Source organism: Castanea sativa, chromosome 3 (genome assembly GCF_040712315.1).
Source record: "Castanea sativa cultivar Marrone di Chiusa Pesio chromosome 3, ASM4071231v1".
NCBI lineage: Eukaryota > Viridiplantae > Streptophyta > Magnoliopsida > Fagales > Fagaceae > Castanea > Castanea sativa.
Window position 1 is genome coordinate 10,385,257 of NC_134015.1, and position 26,498 is coordinate 10,411,754.

The following is a 26,498-nucleotide window of genomic DNA, read 5'->3' on the forward strand; positions in this document are numbered from 1 at the left end:
TTATCATTAAGTTGACTTTGGGTTAAAATGTATTGAATTTATTTCCATCTTAATAAAGTTACTTGTCAGCATAAAAAATAAATAAATAAAGTTACTTGTCTTTTCATCAACCAAAAAAAAAAAAGTATAGGAGAACTTTTGGCCAATACCACAGTGATGCCTATCTTGAGCGGTACAGTATTTACTCATGCAAGTTCTCATGAGTTAGTGCTAAACATGTGGTCATTAATCTTGTGCATCATCAATTAATATTATTATTATCTCTTTCTCTAAAAATTTGTGGCGCGTTGAGTGTTAATTTGAAAATAAGAATGGAGGTTTATGTCTTTTTTTCTTATATTTTTATAATTTGATAGTTAGGGGAGAAAAGATTTAAACCATGAACATTTTTTTTTGAAACACCAAAAAACATCAATTGAGCTACAAAACTCTTGGCTTAATTTATTATTTTTATTAAAAGCTGAAATGGTTTAAGGCCTTTATCAAAATTGCTAAACATGGCAAATTCTACTGAAGAGTTTTTGACAGCCCAAAGTGTATGATAGGTAAAATTGAAATGGGTCTTCAAACTCTTCTTTATAAATCTTAACCAACCACCTCTTAGGCATATCGCTACCTCTCATGCACATAAATGCTTGGGGGTATTAGGAGGAGTTGGATTCGAGTAGCAGTATTAGAACTTCTAACCCCAAAAAATTTATAATAAAAAAAAACTCTTTTATAAAAAATCTTAGAAAACAAAAATAAGAAATTCAATAGAAGGTGATAAAGGTAAGATAGCTTTAAAGTTATTGAACAATACTAGCCTTATCACACGCGCATGCAATAAGGCTCTCTCTTTTTTTAGATTAGTGTCATAATTTTTCAAAGCAAGATAAAATTTGAGGAAATCAAAGGAACTGTTGAAAGAGATTTAAAAAAGTGAAATTCATAGAAATTTGAGGAAAAAAAAATACACAAACTTACAAAATAATAATTTCAACAATGTAAAGGGAACAAACCTTTCTGAAATTGGAGATGGTGATGAAGTGAGTAAAAAATTAAGGCAATCCAAAAGCGTATGTAAAGAAACGTGTGAGATATATCTAAATAGAGATGGGGTGAACAAATTTTAGAAAAAAGATATGTCAAACGTAGTTATTGGCACTTTAAAATTGTTTCTAATTTTATAATTATTAAAAAAAAGTTTTAATTAGTTAACCAAAACTTTTGGCCATTTTGTTTTGGTAATTAGGAAAAAAACCATAAATTTTATTATTTAAAAAGGGAGATATAAAAGAGGCCAAAATTTAGGAATTTAAATTGAAATGTGGATAGGAGAAACATGGATAGAAAATCTTTTTTTTTTCAAATTATCTAAAATTTTGGAATTTTAAAATTAGCAATTTTACATGTTTAACCCTACGATTTAAACTTTGTAAACATGTGAATTTTATGGTATTTTGGGCATTAAAAAGTAAGAATTCAATGAAGAAATAACCCTTAAATAATAGTATAAATAATAAAATAACTCAAATAATTAATAATTAGCCTCATCATATGTGCTACATACATGGTCATAGATTTTTTCCCCATTGTTTCAAGATAAGTAATTGTTTAGATGTGGAAAAGTTTAAAATTTTTGCATAGTTATAGCTATGTTAGTATTTATTAATAGTTAGAAATATTGATAAAAAAAGAGAACAAAATGAAATTTTGCATAGTTATGTACCTTTTATTTTAACTTTTTTAATGAAAAACTGAAAATACTTTTTTATTCTTAATTTCTGTTTTTTTGAGAAAATCAAATTGAATAAAATGCTAGTACTAGACAATAACAATACAAAATTGGTGAAAATCTTGATTATAATTAATATAAATGTTGGGTCTAAGTACAATTTACCTAATTACACTGGTAGCTCTTATCCTAGGAAAACAGTATATAATATAGAGAGAGAGAGAGAGAGAGAGAGAATTTAATTTAAATATTGAACGACTTTGTTTAAAATATAAGAAAAATGTCAATTCAACATTTCAACTGCAAGGTTTTATTTTATTTTTTTAATAAAGATTATTTTAATCTAACATAAGCATCATTAGGCTATTAATACCGAATATTGGGCCCACATTTAGGAAAAAAATGTATTGGGCCCACCAGTTTTTTAAAAATATAATTCCCAATAGCCCCCTAAACACAAACAGAAACCTCATTACTTTTGTGGTTAAACTGATGTCATGTCACCACCCAAACGGGCCAGACCCAAAGGTGCCACACTGACACTGCTCTTGCCTCTGTGTTTTCCTTTTCAAATGAAATACTCACCACCCCCTGCGCATTTCTAATGCTCTTTACCTGTTTTAGTAACACCAACCCAAAAACAAAAAAGACCCTATCGCTTGAGTTTCAGAACCTTTCTCTGGTTAGTTTCGTCTCCTTAAAACTCTATCTCAGTGTTTGTGTGTTTTTTCTTAAAGAATTCATTGTCTATTGTTTGGTTTGGATTTCTTATAAGCTTGAGAATTGATTTCTGGGTTGTGCTTGAATTTCACGTGGGGATTTAATAAGAAGACCTTTGTGTTTGGCATGTAGTGTTTGCTACTGGGTCAATTTTACTTCTTTCTGGCGGTAATATTGGGTTGGTTGTGTTTCCACCACTTTTTTTGTATATGGGCTTTTGAGAATTTTAAGGAATAACCCAATGCCTTGTTTGGTTTGGTGATTAAGGTGAACTATCCTTAATTGCATGTGTCTTTGGTTGCTGCATGTGTCCTGACTTAGTTATATATGCCTTTGATAGCATTTGGAATTAAATGGGTTTGTTTAATTTACTTTGAGCTTGGCTTCTATTCGTGCAAGTTGAGATTTTGAGGAATGAATTTATTTCCATATCATCTAGTGATTAAGGTGGTGTTTCATTGAATGCAAGTTTGCATATTTGATGTGTGCTATATGGACTAGTCATTATGCTTCTTTGTATTTGATTTCTATTTGAAGTATATATCATAGTCATGAGAATTTTTCAACCTCAAAAAAAAAAAGTGTGTTGATCTGTTTTGTTGTTTGTACACGCTGACAAAATCTTTCACTCGGTTAATTTTTCATTTTATGATGGGTTTTGGATTAAACTTTTTACATTTCTTATTCTTCTGTTAAATGTTTAAAATCTTGACATTATCCAAAGCAACCATCTCTGTACTCTTTTTCTCAAACTCACTGTGTTTTGATTGATTATCCAATACCTTGATCAAAATATGAACTTATTAGCTGAATATTCTAAATTTTGGACCATACTCTTCTAAACTTTGTCCAAGTTTTTGGATTCAGGGCTGAACTTTTACATGCCAATTACAATTACAGGATTCATCCAAGTTGACTGGATTTCTAAATTCCATGAATATATAAAGAAACAACATAATGTTTCACAATCCATTTCAAATATTCAAAGTTGGGATTAAGTCTTGGTTGACTTGCCTTTTCGTTTTCCTTGATCATTCAGGCCATTTTACATACATGTTATGTAAGCAAGATAATAATCCTGTCATCTTTCTTGAGTTTTTGTTTAGCAATGTTCACAAAATATTGTCAGAATTGGGCTCCAAATTCCCATGACAGAGATTAAGTTGGCAAATCTTTTTGTGAAATAAACTCTCATATACAAGGCAAAGTGGTATAATTGTTAATTGTGTCATAGAAATTGTTATTTTTGCAATGGAATTGTAGATTACTCATTAGTTTAACGAGGTTTACAATCAATCATGGTCCACATTGTTTGTTGGTCCCTGCTAAAGTTTTTTATGTATCTAATTCCTGTCATTCTTGTGTGACATGTTTCCGGCCCATGCAAAGTTTGTTAACGTACCTTCATAGGATTTTTAGTTTTGAGAAAAAGCGGATCCTGTCCAGTATGCTCATTTTGACATGATATGCATGTTTAATATACTGTTATGAAATTCAACGTATAAAACCTGAAATTTATTGAATATTGTCAAGTGATTTGGTAGTGCATATTTAAATGCCTTATTTATTTGGATAGTTAAGCATATTATAATTGTCTTTGATCTGAATATTACTTTATAGTTGGAATTTTCCCCATTTTGTGTAGCTGCATGCCTTAATCATCAATGGGTTTATGTTTTAAATGTCTTCTTAATTCAATCTGCATATTGCTGCGATTCACATAAAATTGATTTGTATTGTTAATAGCTAGCAATATTTTTCCCTCATGCTTGTGACGAATAACACTCCCAACTATAGGTAAACAAACTGAGCTCCTATTCCTTCTATGTTGGACTGTCACTATCTAGATAAATCTGCAGCTACCAATTTCGTGTTTAGCAAAGCAGTAAGGTTGATTTTCCAACTAAGAAGAAACACATTCTACAACAGCATTACTCATTGAATATCTCCATATGATCTATGAACTTAAAATTCCTTTGATATGCTTTCAAGACTTGCATCAGGTAAAACTACCCAAAGAGGTGTATTAGTTGTGTTTTTAAAGCAAGATACTCATATTGTATCCAAAACATCGCAAATCCCTCTTTGATAGTGTTATCCAGATTCTTTCTAGCCATTTGTGATAACCATAGTGTAATTTATTGATTGTAATTATTTCAAGAGTATAACTAATGGATTTTAATATGTCAATCTTGTGGCAAATCTTCACTTAAAAGGGTGCTTCAAGAATAATTAGACCATATATTCTGGGTGCTATCCAGCACATCACATCTGTGTTCTGAAACCTTCTTTGGGAACATCTCAGTGTATTTCTGGAGTGGTTCTACAAAGGGCGTGGCTTTTAGAACTTTGTTTAGAGTGCGGATGTTGATATGTGTTGGTTCAGAGCTAAAATTCACTCCCCTAGTAGCTGTTCTTTTCTTTAACAGTGTTTGGATTACTGGCCTGTGTCAAGATCTTAAAATGATTTTCTAAGATCAGCTACACCTTCTTCCCCTTTTTCTCTGATGACCTATGAAAATATAAATTTGGTTCCCATTCTTTATGGTATTGGAAAATGCAGCATGCTCTTTCTAACAAAGATTGAACTTTTGAAGATATTAATCATTTGAAAGGGATTTTTATAGATTCCATAAAATAAAGTACCCTTAAGTCATGGTATTGTGCATTACGTGCCCTCAAATGTTGCAGAGTTTACTATATAGGACAAAGAATTTGGTGAAGAATCTATCAAAAAAGAATTTAGTGAAGAACACAGGAGCCTCAATGCTAAACTCTTTCTAGTAACTTTACTTGCATGTATTTCGTCTCATCCATTGATGCTATGCTTTTTTTCAAACTCTTTTTTATAACTAAAATCATTATGTCTTGTTGTCTTGTTCAATTCTAATAATCTTTGTGGCATTTTTATGCAGACCTCTGATTTATTACATCACTAGTGGCAATGGATGGCTCATCTCAGGTTACTGAACCTATTACTTCTGGGGGATTAGAATCTAACAATGTACAAAGTCATATACTAGATGATAATCAGCTTTTCCTCTTGTACTTCATCATGGGTACTTACTTTGGCCCGGATCTCAAAGGGGAGAGGCTTCAAAAGTCAGTTTTGCAAAGAATAGCTGAGGGACTTCCTCCATATACTTCTGATCATCTAGCTGGGACCCACATGAAAACAGTGGAAGTAGAACGGGTGTACTATTACGTACTTAGGAAGGCTGCTGAATCTGTCGCCGTAAAATTACCGTTGTTGTACCAGTTCTTTGAAGGAAATGTCCCTGTTCAGGGACAGGACCTTGCTGCCAATTACCCTCAGTTTCCCGATCTCTTTCCTCTGCAATTGCATCCTCATTCAAGGTTCAAAAATCAACATAAAATCATTGAGAACATTGTATTTATTAACAACCCGGAGATCGTTTACATTAAGCCAGAGGATATTGAAAGGTTTAAGAGGCTAACTGGGCTGGAGGATTTTCTTTTGGATAGAGATGCAGCAAGGTTGCACACTTCTTTATATGGTTCTGGCTTACATAATGCAGCAGTGCAGGAGGATGAGTCTAACGGAGAGTTGCCTTCCCCAAGTTCTTCCCGTGGTTCTCGGAAAACGAGACGCATAGATGATATCCTCAACCCACAGGATCATCAGCAACATTTCCATTTTGTGGCACCTATCAGTAGTGTGCCATATAGTGGTAACCCTATGATGTATAGTTATATGGCTTCTTTGCCAACTAAAGATGATTCCAATCCCATGGAGAAAGTTGGTCCAGCTATGATTTTTCTTCCTTCTCACCCAACTAAAAAAGAGTGGACTAATATTGTAGCTGCTACCAAAAGTGGATTTGCATTGACTGGGAGTGCAGCCATGGGACAGGTGGGACCAGTTATAGGACTCATGGACATTGGGGAATGTGACGACTCATACCTCTTTCGTGTGTCTCTTCCAGGAGTGAAAAGAGATGAAAGTAAGTTACTAATTAGGAAAAAAATTACTTATGACATAGTTGCTCTCCGTGGTAGCTGTAAAATGTCTTTAGGACTGAGATTTTGTATCATGCATTCTAAATATATGAAACTCCTCTTGTTTATTTTGCATTATATATTTTATAGATTTAGGAAATCTTAAGGAATGGAATTTTAATTTCATAGCAGTGTATAGGAAAATGGCACAACCCCCACCCCCCAATCTTTCTGCTTTTATTTTTGGTGATGTCTTCCTTGTATTGATGACTGAAAGTGCTAACTTGACATCAAAATCATCCAGTGTTTCCCTATTGCTCTTATAGCCTCTTGTTTCACCCTGATGGGTCTTACTATCAATGATTGATATGATTTTTCTCTCGCTGCAGGGGAATTTAGCTGTGAAGTTGAAATTGATGGCAAAGTATTGATACAAGGAGTGACAACGACAGGGGAGAAAACAGTGTACAGGTACTCCCAAGTGTTTGAAATGCAGACACAGAACCTGTGTCCACCTGGACACTTCTCCATCTCATTTCAGCTGCCTGGTCCAGTTGATCCTCAACAGTTCTGTGGTAATTTTGGCACTGACGGGGTTCTTGAGGGAATTGTGATGAAAGGGAGACATGAAAATGACCAATAACCTCATGTCTTGTTAAAATTCATCATCTTAATGAATTAGAGGGGTCACTGTATATTCTGTTTAGAAGTTCTAGGTTGATGAGTTTTGAGAACCATTGTATATCATCTCCATCTTTTGTTAATTTTATTTTCCTTAAATATTGTTTTCCTGTTGGGATTTTGATGCGACAGTGGCTTAGTTTTACGCCTTCCATAACCTCCTTTCTTTGGCCCCTGATATACCCTACAACAAATCCAAACCCATGTCATAGAGGATTTCCGAAAGAATATTTGAGGATGAGTCATGGCTGACTATTCTTGTTTATACGAATACAAAAATTAGTAATAGAGATTAAGCATGTTGACGCTTATTTCTGGGTATCATCTCATTGTATAAGGTTTTTGTACCCAAACTCAGGTGCTCTACCCCATTCAACAAAGTATGTCAACCCTTTGATGCACATGCGATTTCTGGCAAAAGTCAGCATATGATTTTCTTGGCGCTTAGGAAATTCCCAATTAAAGAAAAGCAACAGTAAAATTGTATCGCATAGAAGGAAGACCCCACTCAAAAGGATTACCTAAATAATGCATGCAAAAAAAAACTTTCAAGAGTTTGTGTAGCCCTTATCCTTAAAAAGAATGTTTTAGAAGTGTCTTGGGCTCATTTTGATTGTCATCTCCAAGAAGGCAATTTGGGTAGGTTTAACCACTCAGGTTCTACCGAACAAAACTCTCCGATGTCAAATGAACTGGGTCATGGAAGAATTACACAAATATCTTCTCAGCATTTTCATTACAAAGGTATTAGTTCCCAGCCTACTGATTGGCACTAGATTATGTTGGTAGAAAAGTTGCATCTCTATCTTACAAGATACAAAGCACCTTGCCTGCACGGGCAGTCCAGGCCTTCGATGACAATTTCACATAATTCCAACATCCCAACTGCTACTATTACTTCCTATTAGCTAGATGGAAATCATCTTGCATAGGCAAAGAAAGAAACAAATCCATAGAACGAGAAAACTATTGTTTCATTTGTGCTCATCAAAGATGGAGGCATTACTTTTAAGTTAAATTTCTATTCATTCATCTTAAGTAACAAGTTTTGGCTAAAACAAGAAAGAAATAAAACAAGCAAGAAATAAACTCCAGCTCAATCCAGCCCAATCAAGATTGGCTATTCTTCTCAAGCATAGTTATCTACATAAAGTTTGCTTGTCTTTAGCTCAAATCTTGATCGATTGAACTTCTTCATTACTAAGACGTCCCTAAACAGTGCGTTGACATTCCCCAGATATCTTGAGAAACAACAACTCTGCCAAAAAAAGAAAAAAAAAAAAGAGGTAAGCAAAAAACAGATGAACATGAAATGCGAAACGGAAACAATAGTCTTAGAAGGACAAGAATAAAAGAAAAAAATATTATTTTTATGTTCAAAACATATCAAATCCACCTAAACATTAAGTAAGACTCATCTTTATGTTTACGAAAAGTTCGAAATGCCTCACTGCATTAGAGGATATTTTGACTGACAAGTGCAGGAACTCATGTAAGATTTTTTAAATCAATATAGCATGCTCAGGTTTCTCATATATATTTTAAAGGGGAGGGAAAAATCCACACAAGGGGTTGGAGGCTTGGAGCATGTTATTGCAAGCTTCTTGTTATTCCTTCCCCGAGAAAACTTTCTCAGAGCCTACAGCTCGATCCATCTTAAGTCCAAGATATTTAGATCGTCCTTTTACTTGGTGTTGCTTTTGCTAAACCCAAATGTAGAACTCAAAAGGGCACAACCTCCAGCAGTGACAACTCCAAAGTAAAATGGCATATTTTTTGTGTTTATACCTCTCTTAATCTAAAAAGAGAATGACAAAAAACTAGACTTTAAGGTGTCAAGGGATGAATAGTCAACATAACAACTAGAGTTCTGACTAGAATAAAGCAAGCCAAATTTATCATGAGAAAAAAACATTGTAGCATGAGAATTATCCATAAAACTACAGCTAAATTTATGAAGTGAAATAAATGCCATGTCATGATAAATGAGAAGGTCATAAAATTTGGCTTATCAAAAAGAGAAGAATGTAAAAATTTGGTAATCTAAATCACCATAGTTCCAATTTTCATCAGAAAAATCTAAGACAAGATACAATTTTATTTATTTATTTATTTTTATAGTTGGATGTGGAGACTTAAACCCTGAATGTCTCTATTGGAAATACCAAAAAATGCTAGTTGAGCTACAAGGCTCTTGGCAAGACATAAGACAAATTTTGAGGGGAAAAAAAAAGGAAGGAAAAGTGAAATTAAAGCAAAAACACTGATCTTTGCTATAACATGTTTAAATGACCACTTAACTATTTCAGCTTTCATACACAACCCAGCAATAAATGGAAAAGAATACTTACGCTACTCAGCTTCCATGCAACAGCTACTAATGATCTGAGGGCGATGGCTGTTGGTCTGGTGCCTGTGGCCACATCTGTTGAGCCATGTAGGCATGCGACTGTTGAGCATACATAGCTGGGTCCATCACAGGCTTACCCATGATCATCCCAGGAGTCCCAACCTGTGGAGCATGCTGAGATGGCATATAGCAGTAAGGGAGAGCATCAGCAGGCCCTCCAACAGGCATTGTTCCTCTTGGGATTGATGCAAGCACTTCATCTTTCAGATCCTCCCTTGGCACAATGTCAACCAAGAAATCAAAGATATCAGTCCTTGTGATTGCTGCTGCAATGTCATTCTTTTGAAGTGTCCTCCTTTTGTTCTCTTCTGTGTGATTCCAAGATCGCAAGGTCAACTCCAAGATGAACATTTCGCATGCCCTGGCAAATATTACGGGTGCCTCAGCTGATATCATTCTTACATCCTCATCAGCCTTCATAATCTTTTTGATCCTTGCCAAAGGAAGGCTATGGTTCTTGAAATCAGTCACCTTCTCAATTTCTTGGTACTGATTAGCCCAAAAGGTTTGGAGTTGTTGCTGAAGTTGCTGTTGTTGTTGCTGGTGGATGTGCTGGTAAGCAAGTTGGTGTTGTGCAAGCTGAGCTCCAGAAGGCTGACTTGTAGATTGAATAGCCCCGACTGATGTAACGACTGATCCATGAGCCGGTGCCCCAGTCATTTGACCAGTCTGATATGGGTTAGTGGCATATGGTAATTGAGCTCCGCTACCAATCACTCCCATAGATGGGGCCTGGCTATGTCCTTGCTGATCCATTCTGATCAAACTAATAACACAAAACTTAATTCCTTCAATTTAATACAACCATAACAAAACATATAAATTAGAATTAGGCACATATTTTGAAATGAATAGTCAATATGATATAATTTTATTTAATATTAAATGCATGAATGGAATTTGCATCAACAAGTGTAAAATCTTTTTTTTTAAATGGTAAGTTCCACAAGCATCTAGTGAGCTTGAACCGCAACCTCACCCTCCACCTAGCACTTACAAGAAGGAAGGTGCCAGTTGAGCTAGAGCTCATTGGCCACCAACAAGTGTAAAATCTACCTTGTCAACAAGGCAGTAGACTCTTAACTTTATCATTCCCAATAATGAAAGACATCAAACAAATAAAAATTTGATTCTGAATTCATCAAAATTACAAGAAAATTCGTCAAAACAACAAACCTCTTGATTTATCATTCAGAACCAAGCAGAAGCTCCTAGGTGCAGATATATAAACAATGATATGCACAGAAAAATAGTAAATGGGTGGACATTATGAGCTTCTATTTTTTGGGTAGATGAAATTTTTTTTGAGATTCAATACAAAGGTTGGAAATTTATACCCAACAAAGCATAAGCATTATACAAAAATAGGCCTTTCTACACTTTCACTTCAAACCAGGATTTACTTACCTCACAACCTGTACAAGAGATCTTCCATCTATTAATCATGAGGAGAAGCAGACAATATCTAACAGATTAAATTTAAACCTAACAATGATATGACTATTATTGAATCAAACAGCACAAGCCCCATTATAGCTCAAAAGGCTACCAAATTTACCTATGCCACAAAGATTCACATTCCCAAGAAACATAACCCAAAAAGAGTGTCATACAGAATAAACGCACACATGAACACAAACATACACAAACACATACATCTTTGCATGTAAATATTAGAGAAAGATATAAATTTGGAACCTTTTTCAGAAGGATATAAGCTGTGTTCTTCAAGATTAAGGACCTGACAAAAGAAAGGAAAGAAATTTATGTATCAGAAAAATCTTTCCAGAGATCTGTTCTATACAACAGGAATTTTTATGGGTCGAAGCTATTTTTGGAAAATTGTCAGTATACAAAAAGATCCCAAATTGGTTTTCATCCCAAATTTAGGGTTTCAAAAAAAAAACAATTTATTTATTTTTTGTTAGAAAAAAAAAAAATGATCAATGTTAGTTTTCTGGGAACGAACCTAAGAAGAAAGCAAAGGAAGAAAGGTAACGAAAAAGCTGAGTGTGTTTTTCGATTCTGACTTTAATACTGTCACAACCGAACTTTTATGGGTACCTTTGTTATTTCTGACTATATTACCCTTCAGAAAAAAGTTGCATATTTTTACCTCCATTAATAGCTAGTTTTTAGTTTTTACTTTCTTCCATTGTAACACTCTTTCCAAATAACAATAATATTTTAACAATTTTGTTAGTTGTCCAATTTTGAAAAAATATGTGAAACTAGTATCTCGAGTTTTTAAAACTCGAGATTTAATTGGAACTCGAGTTTTTAAAACTTGAGACCCAAGTGGTAGAAGCTGACATGAAAAAAATTTCATGTAGAACTCGAGTTTTAGAAACTCGAGTTCCACCATTTTTTCCTTTCGCTTAGACCTCGAGTTTTAGAAACTCGAGTTCCACCATTTTCCCCTTTAAGATCATCCTTCGTCTTCCTCGTGTTCTTCTCAGACAGACCCATCGTTCTTCTTTGTACAAATCGTCCAATCGAAGCTCCAGTGTTTTGGGTTCTTCCCTCTGTTCTTCATCGTCAGATCGTTCTGGGGTTTCTTCATCATCTTCGTTCTATTTTTCTTGTACTGGGTTCTTCCTCGCGTTCTGGGGTTTCTTCATCATCTTCGTTCTGTTCTTCTTCTACTGGGTTCATCTTCGTTCTGTTCTTGTTGTTTAATTTTTGATCGGTTCGGGCTTCATCTTCTTCGTTCTGGATTTCTCTCTTCTTCAAAGTTCTGCTGGGTTCGCAGCTCGTTTCTTTCGTAGAACTCGAGTCTAAGAGACTCGAGATTTATGTGACATTTCTTGACATTTCTATCTAAGTCATCAGTACAAAGCGAGTCTTTGAGACTCGAGTTTTAAAATAGAACTCGAGTTTCTAAAACTCGAGACGCTAGTTTGTTAATATGTTTCAAACATGTGTTAACTTACTATATTGCCCTCCCTCACTATGCTAGTTTGAAAATCCCCTCTCTTCCATTGTTAACACTAGCTCTTCTAAACTCTCTTGTCAAAATTATATCTCTTATTAAAAAAAAAAGAGAGTTAAATCTCTTCAAACCAATAAAAAATAATGAAAAGAGAAAAAGAGTGGTTAATATCAATTTGTAAAACAAATTTTTAAATAAAGTAGATGCAATTTTCTGCCATAATCAGAGCTTTTAACACTTATCATAATTTTGATGTCTTATTCACTTCTTCCTTTTTCTTAAGAAATACATGAGAATACAAGTTACATAATGTTTTTAATATTTTATTATTTCAAAATAATTATTTAATAATTTATTATTTTATTTATCTCTTTCAAAAAGTCAAAGTAACTTATTTTAAGAAGTACACATAATTATTTTAAATTAGCTTTTTCTACATTAATGACAAATCATTTATAGGTATATTTTCTCTATATTTTCATAATATATAATTTCTCTATATGAAAGCACGAGATTACGAGAGATAATTAAATATTTAATATTCCTTAGCTTTAGAGATACTTGCTAACAAGGCCTTTTGAAATTATATTGCTTATTTTGTTAAAAAATAAAATATAATTAGGCATTTTGGGGCAATATAAATATATATTATTTTTTAAAAAAAGGTAAAAGATGAATATTTTAAAGAATAAAAAAATTTCCAAAAAGAGAGGAAAAGAAAGAAATGAATGAGGAAGCCACATTTGTAGTTAAGCATTTTTGGTAGGGGTGTCAATGTTTGACCCAACTTACGAATACAACACGGGTTTTTGCTAGTTAGGATTGGGTCTTAACGGGTTTGGGTCATAAACAACCTGATAAGAAACGTGTCATAAGTAGGTCAATCTGCACGATCCGCAATAGACATTTTTGACACGTCAATTTATCAGTGTCAACCCGAAATAAGCCTTTTAATTCGTATAACAAATAAATATTCATTTTATTTTATGTTTATGAAATACCTTTTATATCCAACTTCTACTTTAAACTTAAAAAGAAAAGTGGGTAATTACAAATACTTACAAGTGATATAATTGTAAATTGAAACTTTATAAACACTAGTCATGATCAATTTACTATTTGCACCAACTCTTTCAATATTGATACTTAACAATTGGCGAGTTTTGTGAATATTATATTTTTGTTGAACTATGTTATTTTAAATTTAGGTTGAAGTGTATGCATTTCTTTTGAAAAGTAAAGAACTTATTTCAATATGAATGTTATATTTTCATTGAACTGTGTTATTTTGAATGTGGGTTGAAAATTTGAAGTGTATGCATTACTTTCAAGATGTAAAGAAATTATTTCTATATGAATGTTATATTTGATATTAAGCAGGTTAAAATGGGTTGTCTTACATTCGTGTCAACCCAACATGACTCCATTTATTAAACGTGTCAAGTGGGTCGGGTTGTATCAACCCACTTCATTAACAGGTTAGGTTAGGGTTAAAAAGTCATGACACGATTATTAAATGGGCTAGATTTGAGTTGAGACATTTAGTCGAATACCCCTATATTGACATGACACGAACCCAACTCGTTAACCTGAATTGACACCCCTAATTTTTGGACAATGAGCTTTTATTGAGTTTAGGTATAGACAAGATCTTGTCGAATATGGGAACTTAGTTTGTTTAGTTCCATTTGTTTTTTGCCCAAAAGAAAGAGAATTGTGTCTTCCTACAATTGGCCCTATAAACTTGGAGTGGAGATATTTAGCAAGAATTAATTTAACAAAAGCAATTATGAAAACCTGCTTTCCTTAGAACCCATCGACGGTGGGCAAATCAAACCAACCATAACTTTGTCTTGCACTGATCACATTTAGGAACTTTTGTGTGATTTGGGATGTGTCAAGCTTACACATGTGATTCCTTGATAGTTGATACTAATGATTTACTTTTTTGTCTTAACAATAACAACCAGTAACAACCTACCACTTATGATTCGTTGTAAAATGTTATGAAAATATTGTGAACATATCATTTTTCTTTACAGAAAGCACGAACTTGAGTGTTTTAATAACTAATAGCCCCTTGACTTGTTTGGCTCATGAATGGCTAAGGGTCATTAATATTTTGGATCATCCACTTAAAGTGGATGTAAATTATTTAGTAAAATTAGGATTGGTCATGGGTCAATCAAAGTTAGATACGGGTAAACTTGCCACTCAACCAGCCACTATGGTGAGGAGAAACAAAACCCATCACCATTTGACTCAATTAGAACACTTAACCAAATTGGGTTTTCATGTTGGCATTTGGATGTGATGGTTTCAACTTTTGGTGAGGACGATTGAACAATTAGGGAGTTTGGCAAAAGGAAAGGGTGGTGTAGATCGCAGGGAAAAAGGGACTTTGGTGGTTGCTGATGCTAGATTTGTAGTTGTTGGTGTTGAAAACATAGTCTTAGGTGGCAAGGAAGGAGGCTAAGGTTACATTTGTTTCAACAGTAAAGGAAATCAGGAAAATATTTTCCACCGTGCTTGTTGTTTCGGATGCTCAGAAAATTCGGTCAAAGGGAAAATTAAATCAATTGACTGTAAAATAAGAGGGCTTCAGGCAGAAATCAATTTACACTTTCATTTTACCTTCAAATAGAATTTTTCAGACTGAAAACAGAAAAGGAGAGAGAGAGAGAGCAACGATAGTCACACCAGAAAAGAGAGAGAGAGAGAGAAGAGTGAGAAGAGAGAGTAGAGAGAGTGAGCTAGATCGTGCCCCAACCCGCGCCTACGAGATTGTGCCTTTGAGAAGGCACCGGCGAGATCGCGCCTTCGCCATCACTGATCTGATTCACGCCGCCTCAATGCTTAAACTCATCTCCGATGAACCCAGTCTGATCTTGCTCGCCTTCGCCTCCGCCGCACAATCTCGCCTCAACGTCGAACCCAGTCACCTTTCTCTCTCTCTCTCTCTCTCTCTTCATTCTTCTTTGACTGGATTTGATGAATTTTTTTTTTTTTTGGGTTTTGTTTCTTTTGTGTTTCTGTATGGAGAAATGATATTATATATTTGTTTGGAAGCTAAGAATGTATGAGAAAATGTGAGCAACAAGTAGAAAATGTGTTTTTTATAATATTTTCAAGAACACAACCAAACACTAAAAAATATTTTTCAAAGTATTTGTTTAAATGCCACCAAACACTAGAAATTATTTTTCTTTCCCGAAAATATTTTCATCTGAAATTATTTTACACCCGAAAAATATTTTACACTCAAACAAACGCAACCTAAGCTTTAAATGAGAGAGTTGAGCCATTGAAGGAGCAATGGGGGAAGGGGGATATACTAGTGGGTCGAGTTTAAAATTTGAAATTTGTTACCAACCGTCGATCCTATCAAACCGTTTGTTACCCTAACCATGATAAAATTTTGGAATAGAAGTTCATCTTGGTGATACAACTAATGTCCCCCCCCCCCCCCCACACACACATAACCCTTATGTTTAATGATCTAACATTGAATATATATATATATATATATATATATATATATATATTTATACAAGATAAAATTTTTATTCTAGTCTTTAGTCTAATCTAAATATATATGTGTGTGAAGATCCCTCTTGGAGAATTGAACCCCGGCCCTTGCCCCTCACACCCTATAAGCATCTATACTTGTGGAATAACCATCATTTATAATATTTAATGATAGGAAAATAATGGAAATTTGAGATACAACAAAGTGGTCCACTTCTGAAGAGTTTTCTTTCTAAGAGGTTTGTTTTAGACCCTTGATTTATAGCCAATGTAGAGTTTTAATTAGAACATCATGACTCTTCATTGCCAGTAGCAACTTTCTAAAATCAGGACTATTCAAAGTTAATTCATAACCCTTCAAAAATAGTTATTCAATGCATCTCATCTTATTTTAATAAAATAAAAATTATCATCTAATCTTTATCACAAGTGGCACGTGAGCATATAATTATACTATTTTCCATGGATTCTTGAAACATTTTCACCTGAGTAATGTACCTTTTTTTTTTTTATATATATAATAATTCTAGGAACATACTCCTCACCCTAAAATCTATACCATACTTAATAGCCGATAATAGCATGTTATTTAAGATTTTTTTTGTGAAAATTGTAAAAATGTTGTGGACATAGTACTTTTAAAAATAAAAATATTCACAAATGAGTTACATAGAAGAGGGGCCAAGCTACAAATATTGGGCTAAGGATTTACATGAGTTCGGGCTAGACTGGAATGAGTTAGGCAAATGATTTTAGAGGGGAGAGGGCCAGGCTACATAGAAGAGGGGCCCAAATATAAATTTTTATTTTGTTTTGGCTGAAAATCTATTATGTATATGGTCTGGTTAATGTATGTCTTTAGGGCATACAAAAATCATTCATTTTTAGAAATATTTTATAGGAAATTGAAAAAACTGTCAAAAAAATTGGTAACTTTTTCATTTTTCCATAAAAATTTTCTTAAAATTTTTTACTAATATATGTCCTAAGGGCACAAATTAATAAAACTTATATATATATATATATATATATATATAAAACGTTTAAATAAAGATGTTCTATTTTGTTATTTTTTTTATAGGAACCCTAATCTATTGTATTTTTTAAATAATTGAAATTCAAATTATACTTGATACGTAAGTCTTGTTTGTATTTCATCACTTAACAACTTTGTACAGGATAACTTGTATGTATTATATCAATATGACCGTTAACGCCTTTGTAATGGATGAGCTTTTTTGTTGTTGTTGTTGATGACAGATTCATCGTTGTATTGCATTGTATCTATATACACTTTATATTTGCAAAATATCAAGATAATCAAAAACTTATATCTATCCCATATATAAACTATTTAAATTTCAAGTTTTAAATATATTAAAATCATACTTATTGTGTGTTTGGCATTGATGAAAGTTGCTAGCTTATTTTACTATTCAACTTATTTTTGCTACTATTTATAGGTCTCACTACACTTTTTGAAATTATTTATGAGTTTCACTATATTATTTTAGCTAACTATTATTTTTATCTACAATAATTTTAATAAAAAGTTTTCAACTTCAGCAAAATAAGCGAATTCCAAACAGACTCTTACTCTTAGAATAGAACGTGATTTTATGAATATGATTGTAAATGACATTTGATTGAAACAAAATTTGAGGTATGTATTATGAATAAATGAAATGTGAGATTCAACAATGAAATTTTTAAAATAGGGTCATGTTAACGAGTGCTATTAGGGCATTAGTTAACCATCTATTTTAGGTAAGTTTTGACATTACTTTTATGAAAAATGAAAAAAAATTGTCAAAACATTAATTGCTTTTTTAATTTGTTTTTCTATAAAATTTTTCTTTAAATAGATTGTTAACCAATACTCTAAGGACATTTTTTAGATTTCTCTTTAAAATATTAGGAATAATGTTACTGAAACAAAAAATTTTACAATTATTAAGTTTTTTTTTTTGAAACAGGACGTTTACCATTATTAAGTTGAGAGGTTTTTTATTTTTATTTTTATTTATTTATTTTTTTAATACAAGATAGAATTTCTATTCTAGTCTAATCTAAGTGTAAATGTGTGTGAAACTTCCTCCTGAAGACTTGAATCCCGGCTCTTGCCCCCTACACTCCACAAACATTTACACCTGTGGAGTGACCATCGCACCAAGGGTGTGTGGTGGTAAGTTGAGAGGTTATTATAAATTCTTATATAAGTCTGTCATTAACACTATTTTGCCTCTTTAATTGTGAAATTTGTTGTAAATTATGGTGTAACTCTAAACTTATTGTATACGTAAGTAACGTAATAACACACCTCAAATAGGTGATGACCATCACATGTGAAAGTTAAAATCCTAACTCAAGCACCATGCACTCTTGGTGTAATGATCATTCCACATCCACAAGTATAAATGCTTATGGGGCGTGGGGGGTAAGGGTCGTGGTTCAAGTCTCTAAGAGGAAGCTTCACACACATATACATTTAGATTAACATATACATTTAAATTAGTCTAGTGGAGAAATTCTATCGTGTAAAAAAAAAAAAAAAATCCTAATTCAAGCAGGGGGCTAAGCCCCTAATGAAGCAGATGAATCAATTGCTGTGTAATTTCGGGTCACGATGAAATTACGCGTCTTGCAGCAAGTTGAAGTCGGCAAAAGACGCTTGTTTGTTTTTACTCTTTGCTTTGTTTCAACGACCTACTTGCTGTGATACTTCAGCACAAACTCCATGCAGTTTCAAATTTAATTAAGCAAAACAGAAGAAAAAAAAATACTTCAATGGCATTCCTACTGGAACTTGCATTCTAATACAACAATGCCCCAGATCCAAACGATAGTTATAGCAAATGTTGCCATGTCTTCTTTGAGCCTTCAACAACATAGCAAGATAGCCATTTGTGATCAAGAAATCAGGTTGAACTCCAAAACTCACAAGAAGAGATGGAGGTTGGCTTACATGGCCATATTTTTCACCAGGGTTCTTGTTTCTTTGTACAGGGAAGTTGCTAACAAGAATGGCCCTCTCTTGGGCACTCTCTCTTATGTTGCCATTGAAGTGCAGCCCGTAGATGAGGACTCTCTGAGTGACAATTCCATTTCATTTCTCGATGGTGATCGGGAAAAGCTAAGAAGGGAGAGAGTTTCTGAGTCCTCGAGGCAGTGTAAAGTTCTTGACAAGAATGGCCCTCTCTTGCCTACCCTCTCTTTTGTTGCCATTGATGTGCAGCCTATCCATGCGGACTCTCTAAATGCCAAACCTGTTTCGTTTCTAAATGTTGATCGGCAAAAGCTTGATGACATGGTAAGGGATAAAAATTCTGAGCTTTTAAAGCAGTTTGGAGGGGTAAAAGAACTTGTTTCACTTCTTGAAACTGACGTAAAAGATGGTATAAAAGGTGATGAATCTGATCTTATTCTTAGGCAGAACGTTTTTACTACCAATAGATACCAAAAGCTACCTCCAAAAGGCTTTCCTAGCTTTGTGTTATTTGAAGTATTTGAAGATAAAACTATTTGTATACTTTTGGTATGTGCTTTACTCTCTCTCGTCTTTGGTATAAGAAAAAATGGATTCAAAGATGGGTGGTATGGTGGTGGCAGTATCGTTGTTGATATTGTTTTAGTTGTTCTTGTGTCAGCAGTGAGTAAATTTGAGCAATCAAGACAATTTGAGAAGCACTCAACAAAGAGTAGCGATATCAGAGTGGAAGTTGTGAGAGATGAGAGGCACCAGCATATATCAATCTTTGAGGTTGTTGTGGGTGATATTGTGTGCTTGGAGATTGGTGATCAGATTCCTGCAGATGGATTATTCTTAGAAGGGTATTCCTTGAAGGTGGATGAGTCTAGTATCACAGGTGAAAGCCATCACATTCAGATTGATGAAAGGAATCCCTTTTTGTTATCAGGCACAAAGGTGATGGATGGCTTTGGTTTCATGGTTGTGACTTCTGTGGGGATGAACACTGCATGGGGTAAGATGATGAGTTCAACAAGCTCTGACTTTAACGAGGAGATGCAACTGCAAGCACGCCTCAGCAAAATAACATCTTATACTGGGAAGGTTGGGTTGGTGGTGGCTGCGCTTGTTTTTGCTGTTTTGCTGATTCAATACTTCAAAGGGAACACTGCAAATAACAGAAAGACTAAGTTTGTTGACGTAATGAATTCAATGGTGGGAATTGTCGCTGCTGCTGTCACTATCAGCATGGTGGCTATTCCGGAGGGCTCACCTATGGCTGTTACTCTGGCTTATTCTATGAAGTGCTTGATGGCTAATAATGTATTAGTCAGAAAACTATCTGCTTGCGAGACATTGGGCTCAGTCACAACAGTCTGTACAAGCAAGACAGGCGTCCTTACACTAAACGAAGTGAGACTAACAGAGTTTTGGCTTGGAAAGGAAGAAGTGAAGAAAGCAGTGAAGGATAACACTTCTTTGGATATATCAGACGATCTTCTTAAACTACTGCAACAAGCTTTTGGTTTAAACACAGCTGGTACAGTTCACAAACCACATTCTACATCACTTCCTGAGATTTTTGGTAGCCCAACTGAGAAAGCAATACTTTCTTGGGCTGTGTTTGATTTGGGTATGAATATTGAAGAAGTAAAGCAGAATCATAAGATAATCCATGTAGAGGCTTTCAACTCAGAGAAAATGAGAAGTGGGGTTTTGGTGGAGAGGAACAATGAGAAGAAGATTCACACTCATTGGAAGGGAGCTGCTGAAATGATATTGGCCATGTGTTCAACTTATTATGACAGAGCAGGGGTGCTGAAAGTAATGGATGAGGAAAAAGCACTGCAACTTGGGACAATTATTAAGAATATGGGAGAAAAATGCCTGCAATGCATTGCGTTTGCCCACAAAGAAGTTGTAGAAGAAAGTGGACAGGTTATTGAGAAATTAGAAGAAAATGGACTAACATTATTAGGGTTAGTTGGCTTGAAAAATCCATGTCAGCCAGGAATCAGAACAGCTGTGGAATCTTGCACAACTGCTGGAGTGAATATCAAAATGATCACTGGTGACAATGTGCATACTGCAAGAGCTATAGCTTTTGAATGTGGGATTCTCAATCCTGAAGAGGGTTTGGACAGTGAAGCTGTAGTAGAAGGAGTACAATTCAGAGATTACTCACTTGAAGAGAGAAAAGAGAAGATTGATAAAATCCGTGTAATGGCCAGGTCATCCCCTTCTGACAAGCTTCTGATGGTACAGTGCTTGAAGGAGAAAGGCCATATGGTTGCAGTTACAGGTGATGGAACTGATGATGCACCTGCTCTAAAGGAAGCAGACATTGGACTTTCCATGGGGATCCAAGGAACAGAAGTGGCAAAAGAGACCTCAGATATAGTAATCTTAGATGACAATTTTATCTCTGTGGTGACAGTGTTGAGGTGGGGAAGGTGTATATATAGCAACATTCAAAAGTTCATTCAGTTTCAGCTCACGTTAAGCATCACTGTCCTTGTCATCAACTTTGCCACAGCTGTTTCTTCTGGTGAGGTCCCATTGGCTGCAGTGCACACATTGGGAGCTTTAGCATTGGTCACTGAGAAACCAATTGAAGATCTCATGAAAAAGCCACCTGTCGGTCAATCAGAACCTCTTATAACCAATATCATGTGGAGGAATCTGATTGCTCAGGCCTTGTATCAGGTAACAATCTTATTGGTTCTACAATTTAAGGGAGGATTCATTTTTGGTTTGGATGAGAAGGTTAAGAGCACTCTCATTTTCAATACTTTTGTCCTCTGCCAACTATTCAATGAATTTAATGCAAGGAAACTGGAGGAGAAGAATATATTTGAAGGGTTACTTAAAAACAAACTGTTTTTAGCAACCATTGGGCTAACCATAGTTCATCAACTGGTAATGGTAGAGTTTTTGAATAGGTTTGCCAATACTAAGAGATTGGATTGGGGGCAATGGGGTGCTTGCATTGTACTCGCAGCATTTTCATGGCCAATTTGTTGGCTCGTAAAGTGCATTCCAGTTTCAGGCAAGCAGTTGGCAAACCAAAGAGATTCTGCATCTTGAAAGACTGGCCAAGATCAGCTATTGCCAGAAAAAAATTGTATTTTCCTTTCTCTGATGGAACTGAAAGGAAAGTTTTGGTACTTTATGATTCAGCTTCATCTCTGTAAAGAATCTCTCTCTATTCAAGTTTATGTAAGCATTTAATCCAATTATATGGAATTTTCTTGAATAGAGTATAACAGAAAATATATTACAAATTTTTCTATGGTGCTTTGCTATTGTTTTCCTTTTAGTATTTGTGGAGTTCTCAACTTAAGATACAGTAACTTCTTTAGAATGCAACCAGCAACTGCCTTTTGGAAGAAAGAACAACAGAAAATTCAATAACCAAGATTGCTAGATAAGAACTTCCTAGTACTCTTTTTTTGCATCTGTAGACTTTCACATATAAGGTCTCCCAAAGTAGGACAATATTTTGATGCAACCTATTTTTCCACATAAAGGTATATAAACAGCCCTAGTATGTGTCTCTGAGGAGAAATGGACCCTGATGTGCATTGTTCTACTAGGGGAAAGGGAAGTGATGAGCCACATTCTCTAAGAAGACAATTCAAGATGCAGATTCATGAAGTTTGGCATTGTTTTTCGTATTAAGTACCATTTATACTCCCTAGTCATACTGCCAAAAGATGCAGGGTAAACATTTCAAAGATTGGGAACACCCCTACAAATAGGTCGCATCATTGTTTTGTAATTTACTTCCTTCAGAGACATTGACATATTACCATGGAAGATCCAAAATTGCTCTTATTCACATAATATTTGACAGGCATATCCTAAGAAAGGATCTTTACCAGCTGAAGCAGTGACAAAGTACCTGCCATTGACAAGACCCTATGAAATAGGAGTTCATTTGGAAAAGGAATCAGAGGAATTTTATCCTTGATTATTCTTCAAAACAGGATGGTGTCAGATTCTTCATACCATGCATAAAGAGGAAGAGATTAGAAACCAATGCTATATATGATCCCCAACACCCTGCTCAAAATTCTGGGCACTTTAAACCTTATGATAGAATACTCTTTTAAACGATGCCAGTAAAACAAACAGAATAGAAAACAAGTACTGAATCCGCTTACTCTTTTAAATGTTACATAAAAATTTAAGACAATCTGTTGTTAGTTGGTCAAAATATTATATAAAATGTGTGTCTATCCATTTATATTATTATTTCCCTTCTTTAGCTGAAATAAAAAACCAGTCAGACACATGGTACTGATATTACAATTGAAAAAAAAAAGTATTAAACCAGATTTATATGCATAAGAAGACTATTATGGTAATAAGTTTTTATAAAATGACCAAAAGAGAAGATAAAATAGAACAGTTAAAGGACAGAGAAGAGGTGAAGATGGTTGATGACTTGATGTAACTTTTATCTCTGAAACTGCCAATCTACTATGCTTAACCTCTATTTTGAAGCTCAACATAGTGAGAACCCAGAATATTGCCTAAATATTCTCCATCTACTTGTCTAGAAATTTGAAAGGACATTATTTAAGTACTTCTGCCCTTCGAGTGATTTTATGGCTACTATGATAGTGGCTTATTCAAAATTCTAAAATCTGAGAAAGCCTGACTAGCTTTCCCAAAGTAAAGATTGATTTCATCCTCTTTTTGCTTGGTTCTGTCATCATTTTCCCATTTATTTTATGTGTATTTGGTATTTAGATTCCAAATATAAATTGCTATCATATTTTTTAGCTGTATCATAACAGATTATTACCATATAAAAACAAAAGCAGCAGGTTTAAACCATAAGAAATCGTTTCATAATTATATCATTCTTTCAAGTCCATACCACTGCAGGTTGAAGAAAAGGCTACCTCTGTGTGTGGTTCCAGAATAAAAAATAGGTTAAAAAATTTAGGAAAACAAGAAAATAATTGGCAATAAAATTATACCATTTGAATATAGAAGTAAATTTTGAATTGGACATTCCTTTAATAATTTGCGAAGTTTTTTGAAATGATATCAAAGAATTATAGGAGTTTGAAGATATCATCTATTGCACTGAAAGAGTCTCTAGTTAATTTTTGGCATGTTCATTCAAGCCATTATAATGGAAAATAATGCCAACTTAACACAAAATTTATGGTAGATACCATCCCTTTCATCTGAATATCAGTCTTCCAAGGTCACACACACACACACACGCCATACATTTTATGTAATTTCAGCATTCAAATATCCTTAAAATATGCAAAATACTCATAAATGCTGAGCCAAAAGTGCCAGTCTATTACTTCTGGAGAAGCTTAGTCATGCTTTTATTTGTATTTAGAAGTGGCAGATTCAGAAAATGTAATTTTAAAATGCAATACATGTACATATCCTAACACCTCAAAAACCCAAAAAAGAAAGACCAACAAATAATATTTATGACCAGCCTTACGCTATGTTTGGAAGTTTTGAGAGAGAGGAGTAGAGGGAAGGAGAGTAGTGGAGGGTAGAGTAGAGGAGCATGGTTATTCTCTACCTTATTTGGATGTTTTTAAAATTAAGTAAGAGAGGGGAAGAATTAGTCTTTTTATTTGTAATTTTATTAATATGGTAAGGGTAAATTTGATAATTCATTTGGTCAAGCATTTTTACGCTCCACTCTCCCTTCAAATCTCTCCAATTTGGGAAATTAAAAATAAGGGTTAGAAGTAATTCAAACCCCTCTAAACCCCTCCAAATCTCTCCCCCTCCTCCCTTAACAAAATCCAAATAAAGTAATTAAATTACTCTCCCTCCCTTTACTCTACTCTCCCTCCTTCCCCCAACATCCAAACATAGCGCTATTATCTGCTATCAGGAAACTTTAGGTAAAGAAACCGCAGCCTTAAGAACTAGTTGTCATCATGCCTTAAAATTACTCTCTGGTTTTGCAGGCACATCATCATATGAGCCTGAGTACAAGAATTCAAGTAAAATTTTATTAAATATAGTAATCATAATTCATAACTAACCATTAGAACTCCATAAAAGCACGAGTTGTCATATAGGGAGCTTCATTTAGAGCGTCCCTCCCAGCTTTGCTCTGCACCTTCTTCTTATCCTTGAGTTTTTCATCATGTAGCTTTGCTTCTGCACCTTCTTGTTATCCTTAAATTTTTCTTCATGTTCTGCAGCCAGCACTTCCTCAAACTTGCCCTTTGGTTATGTACTTGTGATGAATTCACGCACTGAAAAAGCAATTTAACCAACTGGTCATTCAAATTTGACGAGTTCATATAAGCACCAAATGCAAGATTGAAGGTGTCAATACACTTTCTGATACAAAGGAGCCTCATCTTCACGTTTGAAAGAGGAAGATGAGACTCCTTTGAAGGTAAGAAAAGCCATTAGGATTAATAAGCAGAGACGAGTGAAAGCACATTGAATTTAACGTGCATTCAATTTTAGCACTTTGGACGTTCAAACTCGGTGCCTTCTATATATGGACCATTGACTAGATACGTACTATGAAATATCACTCAAGTGTGAACACGCAACATCTTCATCAGAAAAGAACTAAGTGTGGATTAAAATGCAACCATTGACCTGTATGGTCAAGGTCTTTAACAAAAGAGAAGTATCATAGAAGTTGCTCAATATTGTCGAATATATATATATATATATATATAGACACATATATATATCCATGAGTGTACCAAGAAATATATATGTAAGTTATAAATCCACCTAAAGTCGACAGTATTCGGTGAAACCGAGTCTCTTTCAACTTTTGTTCTAAAAGGAAAAAAATATAAACGAAGTCTCTTCCAACTTTCAAACTTTCAAAGCATCATTCATCACACAGCTATCGTCGCGTTCACGTTGCATCTTAGATGTTTCTTGAGAAACCAAAAATAATTGTTTGAACTTTCTAAGCAATATATACTCCTTAGTCCTAAAGCATATAAAACACTGTATGCAACATTTTTTTTCTTGGTCTTATCTTCCACGTTTGGACATTCTCAACGTCGTAAAGCATACACTTGGACAATGGGCCTAATACTAACCAGATTACAAGCGCGTTTTTTTTTCCTATATATATTTCCACCCCTTTACTGGTTGGGTCAGCCCATCGTGATTTGTTTCTTGTTTGTTTATTTTGTTTTTATGTTGTTTTCCCCCTTCTTTTTAACATATGTATTAATATGGAAAATATTTAAGCATCTATATAATATTTAAACACCGCCAAAGGGACTAAAATCGCTCATGAGTTAAAGTTTGAGTAATGCTACATGCATGCATCAATAATATTTTTACAATAAAGTTTAGGTGAAAATTTGTTATTAGTTTTCATCTAAATCCACTGCTGACATTATTTTGTTTATTTATTATTATCTACTACTAACATTTGGACGCCCCTTTTGTTATAAAAATATTGTCCATAGCTTTACTTTTAAAGTTTAGATACTATGTACTTTTACCTTATAAATTATTTAGATCCTAAAACACCCACAATAGTCTAAAAAAAATATATGTAATATAATTGGAGCTTCAAAAAATAAATATAATATCT

The 26,498-nt window shown here is 34.2% G+C and overlaps 3 protein-coding genes across 4 annotated transcripts; 2 read left to right on the top strand and 1 right to left on the bottom strand.

Annotated features, from left to right (window-relative positions):
- The first annotated feature begins 2,276 nt into the window (after positions 1 to 2,276).
- Positions 2,277 to 7,186, top strand: LOC142629617 (increased DNA methylation 2-like). Its single transcript, XM_075803627.1, has 3 exons — positions 2,277 to 2,399; positions 5,353 to 6,402; positions 6,787 to 7,186. The coding sequence occupies exons 2-3, from the start codon at positions 5,382 to 5,384 to the stop codon at positions 7,038 to 7,040; spliced, it is 1,275 nt and encodes a 424-aa protein (XP_075659742.1). The 5' UTR covers positions 2,277 to 2,399; positions 5,353 to 5,381; the 3' UTR covers positions 7,041 to 7,186.
- Positions 7,187 to 8,033: 847 nt separating this feature from the next.
- LOC142627792 (nuclear transcription factor Y subunit C-3) lies at positions 8,034 to 11,531 on the bottom strand. 2 transcript variants are annotated; one of them, XM_075801696.1, is made up of 4 exons: positions 11,458 to 11,531; positions 11,187 to 11,229; positions 9,430 to 10,254; positions 8,034 to 8,336 (listed from the first exon to the last, which is right to left on the bottom strand). In XM_075801696.1, the coding sequence occupies exon 3, from the start codon at positions 10,242 to 10,244 to the stop codon at positions 9,456 to 9,458; it is 789 nt and encodes a 262-aa protein (XP_075657811.1). In that variant the 5' UTR covers positions 10,245 to 10,254; positions 11,187 to 11,229; positions 11,458 to 11,531; the 3' UTR covers positions 8,034 to 8,336; positions 9,430 to 9,455. The 2 variants fall into 2 exon arrangements, with proteins under 2 accessions (XP_075657811.1, XP_075657812.1); XM_075801697.1 differs by having other exon boundaries at positions 9,430 to 10,245; positions 11,458 to 11,512.
- Positions 11,532 to 18,505: 6,974 nt separating this feature from the next.
- Positions 18,506 to 22,411, top strand: LOC142627791 (calcium-transporting ATPase 12, plasma membrane-type-like). Its single transcript, XM_075801695.1, has one exon. The coding sequence runs from the start codon at positions 18,773 to 18,775 to the stop codon at positions 22,001 to 22,003; it is 3,231 nt and encodes a 1,076-aa protein (XP_075657810.1). The 5' UTR covers positions 18,506 to 18,772; the 3' UTR covers positions 22,004 to 22,411.
- Positions 22,412 to 26,498: the final 4,087 nt, after the last annotated feature.